This window comes from Choristoneura fumiferana, chromosome 26, assembly GCF_025370935.1.
Source record: "Choristoneura fumiferana chromosome 26, NRCan_CFum_1, whole genome shotgun sequence".
NCBI classification, from domain to species: Eukaryota; Metazoa; Arthropoda; class Insecta; order Lepidoptera; family Tortricidae; genus Choristoneura; species Choristoneura fumiferana.
Window position 1 is genome coordinate 8682451 of NC_133497.1, and position 10675 is coordinate 8693125.

Genomic DNA, 10675 nt, shown 5'->3' on the forward strand with positions numbered 1-10675 from the left:
GATGAAGTTAGCATTTCATCTCTTTCTAAAATAATGAAATTTAGTATGGACTTTAAAGGTTGTCGTGTGGCATATGATGTCAGTCGGAACTCTGCCTAGTTGACAATTTAAAATGTCCATATATTCGTATTTTAAACACTATTTAAAAAAATTCTTCCTCAATTCTGTTTGTCAAACAATAAAGATATTTTTAAACATATAAAAAAATCGTTGCATATTCCCTATTCCGTCACATTCAGATATATTATGTTACATTTAATAGCTCTTTAGTAGTTTGTTAATTAATTTCACCTAGTGTTGGTTATTACCATGAGTTATGCAGTCTGGAAATGTTAGTTGTTTGTAATTTGCAATAATAAAGATTTGGGCACTACGAAGGACTTTACTCATTCATTTGATATTAACTTCACTAAATGATGATTTTTCAGACAGTATATTCAAATGCGTTTCACAAACAAACATATATATAAAAAAGGTGGAACTCTGTTTCTCAAAAACTCTGATAAACAACCAGTTTACAGAATATTGCCCAATATTATTTAACGAACATCTACTTGGAGTTATAACTGCCATTGGGTACTTATAGGTACGTACTGTACCAACACCCACAGCAAACAAAACAAAATAAAAAAGAAATTACATTATATGTTAATTTTGGCTACAATATGACTTTATAGAGTGACAAGAGATCGAAACAAACATATAAAGTATAAATATACACTTTCATTTGATTCAACGATAACACTGTTGTAAATTGACACAATAACTGTATCATTTTCCAGTCTTTGTTTTTGTTCACAACTCTTGACCAAAGAATAAGGATAATGATTTTTCTTTATCAACCACATTGTAAATAATCAGTAATTGCTGATACTGTAGAGCACTAACGAAACTATCAAGCAAGCATCTAAGTACAGCAGTGTTTCCAAATAATTTTCCTGTATACCTTAAAATGAAAACGAGGTTAGCCAAACCCAAGCCCGCGGGCCACAAAGATGCCCGCCAAGGTATTTGATTTCCCCCGCCAACGCATTGATCGGCCAGCCGGCCAATAGCGCGACAAATTTTAGTTGCTATAGGTACCATCAGCCAAAATATGTGGTCTACCACCCTAAAGTCGTTAATCGTTTGCATGTCATAAAACAATAATGCCAATAGACCTATCTGTCAATTTGAAAGTTTGACTTTAGCAACATATTCATTTGATAGGAACTTGTTTAAAAATTGACAGACCACTTGTTTGTTGTTGTTTCTTTAGAAAAATATGGCTCTGTCCATCGGAGGATAATTTTGCCAGTGTCTAGTAGTTTTTGCCGTTGTACGGTAAAAAAAATCTAGAAAACGAAATATGAGAGGTAATGTGGATGAACGATGACAGCGCGAATAATCGACAGACCACTTATTTTGGCTGATTCGGTTGACACTGCCAAACTTACAAAATTCTGCCCACCTAGAAAATCTACTGGGCAGAAGACGTTTAATTAAGCCTATGGAAATAACAGATATCATCAGACCTATTTCAAAAACCTATGACTCAGTTAAATTTCAAAGCCCACAGTCAACATTTGACACAAATCTCATTAATAACAAACTAAAGTAATTTAGAGTGTTCCTTACATATTGGGAATATTTTTAATAAATTGATAAAGGGAATGGTAGAGGATACAATTACAAACGTGTTACAGCCAAGCCTCTCAAACTAACATATTATTCTGATTTTCACTCTCCACTTTAAGTTCTTTCAACTTAAGGACAACACCGTCAGAGTCTGTATCTGGTTTCTCAGTTGTTTTTGGTTCGTCCGTCTTCTCATTGCTCTTGGGTTCCGGAGTGTCAGTGTCCTCGCTCCTAGTGATGCTGCTCTCGTCATCGGAAGACAGGTCTTGGGTGTACAAGCTGCATTTGGTCCTAACTATTTCTTGAGCTTCAGCGAATTTCGCCTTCCATAGCTCTGCATCTGTGATTAATAATACAATCAATTAATAGGAGAGCAAAGCCAGTTCATAGTGCCCTGCAATTATTACTAGTTTAACATAATATTCATAAGAAAGGTAAAGAATCAGCCAAAAACTGGGTGCCAATGATTGAAATTATATTCCCAATAATAATTTTCATCCCAAAATCATTTATGAACCTGAGACTTCATTCGGGACGAAAATATTAGCTTGGCTAAACCCAATGCAATTTGAAAAATTTCCAGGCCCCCCTGTGTACACGATATGCACTTATATTGTGTAGCATCGATATAATTTTGATGATTCCAGTTGTTTAGGCTGCTCATTGATTATTAAATAGCCAGTCACATTACTGTTTTATTGGTATAGATTATAGGCTAGCTAGAAACTGCTAACAATATATTAACCCAATAAGAAAAATGTTTTATGACTGTTTAAATATCTCTAGAATTTGCACAAAAGTTTTATTGTTCTTCATGAAATTACTTTTTTTACTACCAACTGAACATTTCAGAACATTGTTATTTGTTTCCACATACTTGAGTTTACTGTCACAAAATAGAACCTTAGGCCTACTTAAAAGCAATAAAATTCAAGTTTGCGTTATTTCAGAACATCAAACGCAATTGGTTGTTAACAGCATACTGTCCTTGTATTTGTAGCATTCTCTAAACTTCAAGTCTTTAGCTCCAGTATTTAGGCTGTATGTTTCTGTCTATCAGTCAACCATATTACTCATTTTATATAGATAGTTAAAAATGGAACTTACTCTGAGGATTTCCAAACTTAATAGCCAGCAGCTCCTGCTTCATGGTCTCATCAGCAAAGTCAGCGAACACTGACCAATTGAAAGCCTTGTCGGAGCCGCAGTGCACATTCATCCTGATATCCGGTGTGATGAAATGGTTTGCGCAAACCTTGAGGGTTTTGTCACGCCTCATGACCACCCGCACTGTATTGTTAGCTTTGTGACGAAGCAATTTGATGTCGCCTGTGCCTCTCTCCTGTAATTGAAAATTTGTAGTAACTACTACAGTACATTGTGTCTTAAGGGCGGTAAATAAGGAATTACGAACGAGAGTCTATTAGAAGCTTTAATGAATCGATGTTCGTAATTCTAGTACCGCCCGTGCGACATTCTATGTTTTTCATCACATTTGCGAGTGAAATTGTATATTTCTAAAGAAAAAGTAATATTTTTTCAAAAATTGCCAATACTGCTGACTACGCTCTTGGCAGCGCCAGATCCCCGCCGCCCTCTCCCCCCCCCTCCGTAACATGTGCATGGCGTGCGTGTGCAGCGCGCGCACGGAGCAGCAGTACGCCATGCGGTAACAAACTCATTTACCGACCTTGGGCTTCATGACATGAAAATTAGAACAGGCAATGACTCATTTACTAAGGTTGAGGGCTTTATTTCGGGGGTTGCAACCAAGGTAGCCTGCATGTTTCGACACTGTTTACGAGTAAGTGTGATGAATAATAAAATACAAATTAGAGAAAAAAGTAAACTTGCAACTATCTCATAAACTTTAGTAAAAAGTAAGGCAGGTATTGTAAGCAATTTAATTATGAAGTTATACAGATGTACTCCAATGTAAGTAAGTAATTTCAATTTTACAAGCTTTTATTTCAATTTCACCTGTCCTGTCTGTAATCACTCACTAAATTAGTTAGTGAAATTTTACCTTTTAGAGTAGTCACATAACTTGGGTTTTGGGAAAATATGAACTTATCCAATGCTTGAAATATATATACAGCCTCCATTTTTGATATAATAAGTACATGGTAACATTTCCATGCTTAAAATGAAACTGACACAATTTGAAATATTTGAATTTCCACAATACACTTTGTGCTAAACAAAATCTGATTTAGTTTTAAAATTGAATGAAATGGACTAATAATATTCCATTCTGTGTGTAAACATGATAGGTTTATGAAATAAAATGGTTTTATTTGCTCAATAATGAATAACAAATTTTAAATAGACTGCCACTCTTTATAAATATGCACATATAGTAAAGCTGTCATTGCATTAGTGCATTACATATTGATTTTTATAAGGGGGGAGGGGAGGGGTTTGAAGTGGAACCAGAGGGGAAGAAAAATCAATTAATTGCACAATATTTAAAGTTTTGGCGAAATATGTGAAACAATGCACCAATCTACTTATTAAATCACATTTTGTAACATTTTTGTCACTACTAAATTCTAAAAATAACATAACCTTAAAAAAACTTGGCTGCTTTTTTTGCGTTATGAAAATATTAAAACAGATTAAGTTATGATTTCTTAATCAAATAAGAGGTCTGATTTCTTAACAAAAGTTAGTCAATTTCTGCTTTTGCACTTTAAAAAATTAAAACTCATTAAAAATATTAAAACAATTTAAAAAAATTGTGCACAAGAGCAATTAAAAAAAATGTGCAAAAGTGCAATTTTCTTAATTACATTTATTTCAAGTCTAATTGATTTGATAGAAGAAGCTCAGAAGAAACTGAGCTTTACATGGTGCATAGATATGAAGGTTGCTTACCTTCCATTCATGGTCCGCTGTATCGTATCTGTAGAGCCTGGCGCGGATCTTGACGAGCTCCTCCTCATCCTCCTCGTTGGTATTTACGTCGACAAGCGGCAGAGACACGATGGGGTCGTAATGGGGATCATGCTCTTGTTCAGGCGTTTCCGCGTCGCCAGCCTCACTCTCGCTGTTACGCCTCAAACTTTCTTCAGCCTATAAAGTAAAAATAGTAGAGATTAGCTTAAAATCTTTCTATGTCTAATTTCACACAGGGAACGGAAAAAACTCCAATCCGTTGCAATTTTTTCCGTTTACAAATTTGAATGGTACTGATATAACTTACCGGTGAAGACATTATAAATCTGATCCAAGAATTCACAGACACTAAATTTAATTCCGAATACTGAATTAATATTCAATAGCGATCCTATTTGTTAAGTTATTTGCAGAAAAATAGGATGGAAACAATGAAAATGTTTTATTAAAAACCCGTCAATTGCGTTGCGTTAGTTCTCTTAAATGTTGCGTTCGGGAATTGAGTGTAAACAAAACTCACAAAAGATTTTATTTGTTGCTGGCAACATCGATCATTTCAAATTTCCGAACGAAATAATCTCACTTTACACTCTCCAGCACGGTCCAGCCGATCCAGCGCGCAATGGCCAGCCGTCAGTTTTGGTCAAAACGCTTCCATCCGTGATGATCGTTAAAAAAAACTTGCAAAGAAAAGAATAGTAATTTAGTCGAAAAAGGATCCTTTGTCCATTATTTTAAAGTTCTTTATCAATAACCCCTTTCCATAAACATTTTGATTTTGACGTTTGTGATCAATTCCATCCTACTACAGACGGATTCCATTCATTCATTGATAAAAATTTGTTTATTTGTATCGGGGGTTGTGGTGATTGTGGTTGTCTCCAGTTTTGTTGATACAGTGCAAAATGTAAGTGCAATCACTTTCTTTCTCACTATATCAATAATAAATTAACACACAACGACGAAAGGAGCAATAATTAACATTCATAAATAGAGGATTCAAGTATGTAGTCATTTAGATTTAGCGACCTATTTCCGTGTGATGTTTATTTTAGGATTTGTTCCTTTTTCTCGGAATAGATACAGGGAAAAAGTAGGTTTCTAGCTTCAGCGTCAACTAGCTATACAGACAGTTCCGGCTTAGAAATAAATTTGTTAGGCCATGCTCATTTTGACCAGTATACAAGGTTTGAACTAGGTAGTAAGCATTCTGATAAAATATTTTTCTATTAGGTACTTTAATTTAATTCACTAGTTGCAGTTGTGTCTATAAATAATCAGTGAGAGCTGCAATTGTTTTTAGAAAAAGCCGCCTGAATGCAAAATATAGCAAAGATGATAACAGAGCAGCTGCGGAATCCGAATGAGCTGGATATCAGCCTTCGGATGGAGTTTGGCCCCTTTGAGACTGTCCACAAATGGAAGAGGATGTCGGAGTGCTATGAGTTTGTAGGAGCCAGGTAAGAATATAGTGACTATCATAGGTATTTCTTTTTTTCGTTCTTGATTAAAAAACATAACTTACCATGATTTCAAGTGTATTTTAATCAATTTCATTTATTTATTTTTTCATTATAGTATGGTGACCCAAATATACACAGTGTTATTTTTGATATCGGTTAACTTTAAGGGGGCAATCTACAGGTCAAATGAAATTAATTTCTCTAAGACACTAGTCGCCTAACTTACTGTTTAAAGATAACCAAGAGTTAAGATAATTAATCGGGTGTATACATATACAGTTGTGGTCATATAATTAGAACGATTTTTATAGAGAAGATTTTTCAAACTGACAAGTGTTACTAACTGTATGTATATTTTTGTACTTCTCTCGGTATCGTAAAACTTTTCCTTACTAGCGGTAAATTCATTTATACATATAATTGGCTAAAAAATAAATAGATAAACTTTATATATTACATCTAAACCTAGTATTACTACTTACTGGCTGGTCATATAATTAAGAACGCTGAATAGTTTATTTTTATTCAAATTTAAATAGAGAACGGACCGCCGCTTTGTGGTTTTAGGTTATTATTTGAATAATTTTGCGCCATTTAGTGCCGTAAAAGTCTTAAAGGCGATTGCTTCATATAAAAACAACGAGGAAAAATAAAAGTTGTGATAAATCTACAAGAAAAGTAATACTAAAACTACGCGACAAGAATTGGTCGTATAAACACATAGCCGATCATCTGCAATGTTCAAAAACTATGGTTTTCCACGCCATAAAGCATTTTGCTACGTATCAAACTACTTCAAATGTTCCGCGTGTACCTAGACAAAGAAAGTCATCTCGTCGAGATGATCGAAATATCGTTCGTTTGGCAAAACAAAATTCTTTTAAAGGGTCTAATGAGTTGAGAAAAGAATATTTTGGCGAAAACAACCCTTCAGCAATCTCGGCACGCAGTATTCGAATGCGTATGGTGGAAGAAAAGTTGCACGGAAGGATAGCAAGGAAGGTGCCTATGTTGAAACGGTGTCATAGGCAAGCCCGGCTTGCATTTGCAAGAAGATATGAAAACTGGACAGTCAGACAGTGGAAAAACGTTCTTTTTTCTGACGAGACAAAAATAAATAGGGTATGTTCTGATGGCAAACAATATGTAAAACGGCCTCCAAATAAAGCATCCGACCCAAAGTACACAAAAGTAACTTTAAAGCATGGCGGGGAAATGTAAAAATTTGGGGATGTTTTCTGGACATGGTGTTGGACCTGTTAGGCTGATAGAAGGAAACATGGATCAATTTCAATACAAAAACATACTGGAAGAAACAATGTTACCATATGCTGAAGGCGTGCTTCCGGTTATTTGGACATTCCAGCACGACAATGGTCCCAAGCATACTGCACGTACAGTTAAGGAATTCCTCACATCGCAATCAGTTTCTGTCTTAGATTGGCCAGCCAACAGCCCCGATCTTAGAGCAATAGAGCATCTTTGGTGCGAAGTCAAGAAAAAAGTTTCAAATCGACAGTGTGGCAATTTAAGAGAACTGTATGACGTATTCTTAGAAGAATGGAACTCTATCTCTCTTGCGAAATGTCAAAAATTGATAGATTCAATGCCTCGCCGGTGTAAGGCAGTAATAAAAAGCCGTGGACATGCTACTAACTATTAATTTTAGTTAAAATGTATAACATTGCTTTTTTTTTCTGTACAAACTTCACGTTAGTGTGATTTAGTTAATCTAAGTTTCAAATAAAAAAAACTTTCGAACCGTTCAATAAATCGTTCTTAATTATTTGTCCAGCTTCATTACTATTTGAATTTGTTACTAAAGAGAATAAAAACAAAATTTGAGTAAAATGACAGTAATTTTATTCTTTATTCTAAATCCCGTTTGCTCTATTCATGTGGCTATTTCATAACGTAACTAGTTACTTCTAAGAAGGACCCACGACTACACTATCGCCTAACTTACTGTTAAAAGATAATCAAGAGTTAAGATAATTAATTACGTGTATACATATATGATTTATTTAATAATTCCTTTCAAGTAGTGATTCATGTATATTTACATATTGATGGTTGAAAGGAGAAGTTGACTAAGCAACCTTTTGTGGATTTTGAGACAGCTCAAACGACAGAGAAAAATTAACTGATTTTGAATATGTATGTCATCAGCCTATGTTCGTCCACTGCTGGACATAGGCTTCTCCCATGGCACGCCACTGAGCACGATCCTCGGCCACTCTCATCCAGCTCTTGCCAGCCACCCTGCAAAAATCATTGCTCCACTGTGTCTGAGGATGTCCTACGCTATGTTTACCAATCCGTGGTCTCCACTCAACAGCAGTGGACGAACATAGGCTGATGAAAGAAAGAAAGAAAGGTTTATTTTGGCTCCATAAGTACCACCTAAAACTAAGACTAAGAACTAGCACTAAAACTATGTTACTTGGTGACACGGCAGGATACCAAAAAGGGTACCAAAAAATGAATATGTACATAACTCACTATCCTAAAAGAAAATCGCTTAGTCAATTTCTCTTTTCAACTGTCAATATTTATTTGGGCTATATTGACATTTATTCAAGTTTTTGGGCTGGGTTGGGTTGGGTTGGGATAGCTGCTGGGGACAGAGAGGGTTTTGGGAATGGGGTGGGAAATTTGACTCAAACAGCCCAGACAGTTCAAATTATTCAAATCTTACAACCAGCAAGGAAAGAAAAAGAAGTTATTTAAGGGAATTGTAACCTAATAAATTATCTGAATAAAGGCTGATAATAGTACAATAGAATAATTGGTGATCAATTGGTTGGTTATGCTAATATGGATATGTTGCAGGATTCTGGCTTTCCTGTTGTTAGGAACCAAAATGTGTTTTATCTTATGTTGATTTGTAACAGGTCTTTGTCAGGGCTACTATGATGAATAAAGTTTTTTATAGCTTAATAATAAACTAATATAAGGTTTATTTTAATATGTCTTTATAGACAATGGTGATTATTAAATGTCGTGTATTTTAAAAATTCTGAAGAAATGTTTGGTCAGGAGCACTCTAAACCGACAGGCATGCATGAAAAGATTGATGAATGTAGAGGAAGCGAGAGTTGTGTGCCAGAATCGTAGCAAGTGGAAGGATGTAGTCTCTGCCTACCCCGTTGGGAATTGCTCGTGATTTTATCAATGTGTGTATTTTAAAAATATAATATCTTGAATAATATATTTTTTAAGAGTTAGTGGCGTATCCATATTAACTATTCTATTAAATTATGCTAAGTAAGTTGTTCTGTGATTGCGATGACGTTAAATAAATGCATTTTCTTTCTTTCCTTCGATATCCCGCGGCACGCAACCAAATTCCCGACCACAGATAATAATTTGCTAAAACGATCCACAGACGCAGCAAGCACACTGCCGTGGCGTACAAAGACGCCATCTACGTGTTCGGCGGAGACAACGGCAAATCCATGCTCAATGACCTGATCCGGTTCGACATCCGCGAGAAATCCTGGACAAGAACCGGATATATGGGCACCCCGCCGGCCCCGAGATACCATCACTCTGCTGTTGTAAGTAACCATTTTAGCTATTTCACCAGCCCAAATTGGACTGGACTGGCGTGTCTGTCTATCTGTCTTTTAAACCTTTCGCGGACAATTGATCCTTGCAAATGTTGCATTGTCCCTGCATAGTGCATAAATCGACCACATAAATCTACGCAAAAATGCGATGTTACCTCCTGTACAATATGATACAAATCAATCATATTTGGTTGTAAACATGCGCTTGGCTGAAAAAAAATATCTAAGAAAATAAAATAAACATTAGGTACACCAAACCGATCAACTACATTATACAATTGATATTAAATAAAATCTTGGCGCGAGATGGACTTGTGTAAAGCAGTCCCATCTAGCGGGTGATTTTTCGAGATTTTCTCCCGACCCCGTGGGAATATCGGGATAAAATGTAGCCTATTTGTTATTCCAGCTATTTTCATAACAAATTTCATCCAAATCCGTCCAACCTTTTAGGCGTGAAGGAGTAACAAACATACACAAGAAACAGAATTTCGCATTTATAATATTAGTAGGAAATATTAGGAATTACCGTTAGATTTTAATATATGTTTTCACATATTGAATATTCAATTTCTCCAGGTACACCGTTCCTCGATGTTCGTGTTTGGTGGGTACACTGGGGACATCCTAGCCAACTCCAACTTGACCAACAAGAACGACCTGTTCGAGTACAAATTCCCTAGCGCTCAGTGGGTCCAGTGGAAATTTATGGGACAGTAAGTATTATTTAACCTCTTCATGGATGAAATTGTGATGAGAAAACTATGTGCTTATAGAAGCAGATGATGTTTGCCTAACTCAAAAGATATACGAGATATACGGCATCATCTCATCATCTACATACACGCCACTGCTGGGCACAGACCGCCTCTCAGTACGAGAAAGTTTGGATGTAGTTCTCACGCGGCCACAGAGTGGTTTGGGAATTTCTCATACACAACTAAACTGCTTCGCAAGCCTACACAGGTTTCCTTCCGACTTTTTCCTTCATCAAAAATCCAAGGTAAGTCCATCCATGGATTGACTTGAAATAAAATTGGTACACCGTTCGAACCCACGAGCTGCTTGAGAGGCCATCTCGCCCAAACCTCTAGGTTACCACAGCTATTCAAAAGACTGACGATT

At 36.0% G+C, this 10675-nt stretch overlaps 2 protein-coding genes across 2 annotated transcripts; one reads left to right on the forward strand and one right to left on the reverse strand.

Annotated features, from left to right (window-relative positions):
* Nucleotides 1-1694: 1694 nt before the first annotated feature.
* LOC141443064 (ran-specific GTPase-activating protein-like) lies at nucleotides 1695-5022 on the reverse strand. Its single transcript, XM_074108278.1, has 4 exons — nucleotides 4823-5022; nucleotides 4495-4692; nucleotides 2725-2959; nucleotides 1695-1957 (listed from the first exon to the last, which is right to left on the reverse strand). The coding sequence occupies exons 1-4, from the start codon at nucleotides 4832-4834 to the stop codon at nucleotides 1695-1697; spliced, it is 708 nt and encodes a 235-aa protein (XP_073964379.1). The 5' UTR covers nucleotides 4835-5022.
* A 604-nt stretch (nucleotides 5023-5626) lies between these two features.
* LOC141443066 (leucine-zipper-like transcriptional regulator 1) lies at nucleotides 5627-10270 on the forward strand. Its single transcript, XM_074108279.1, has 4 exons — nucleotides 5627-5713; nucleotides 5819-5975; nucleotides 9367-9538; nucleotides 10130-10270. Exons 2-4 carry the CDS (start codon nucleotides 5833-5835, stop codon nucleotides 10268-10270), a joined length of 456 nt encoding a protein of 151 aa, XP_073964380.1. The 5' UTR covers nucleotides 5627-5713; nucleotides 5819-5832.
* The last annotated feature ends 405 nt before the right edge of the window (nucleotides 10271-10675 follow it).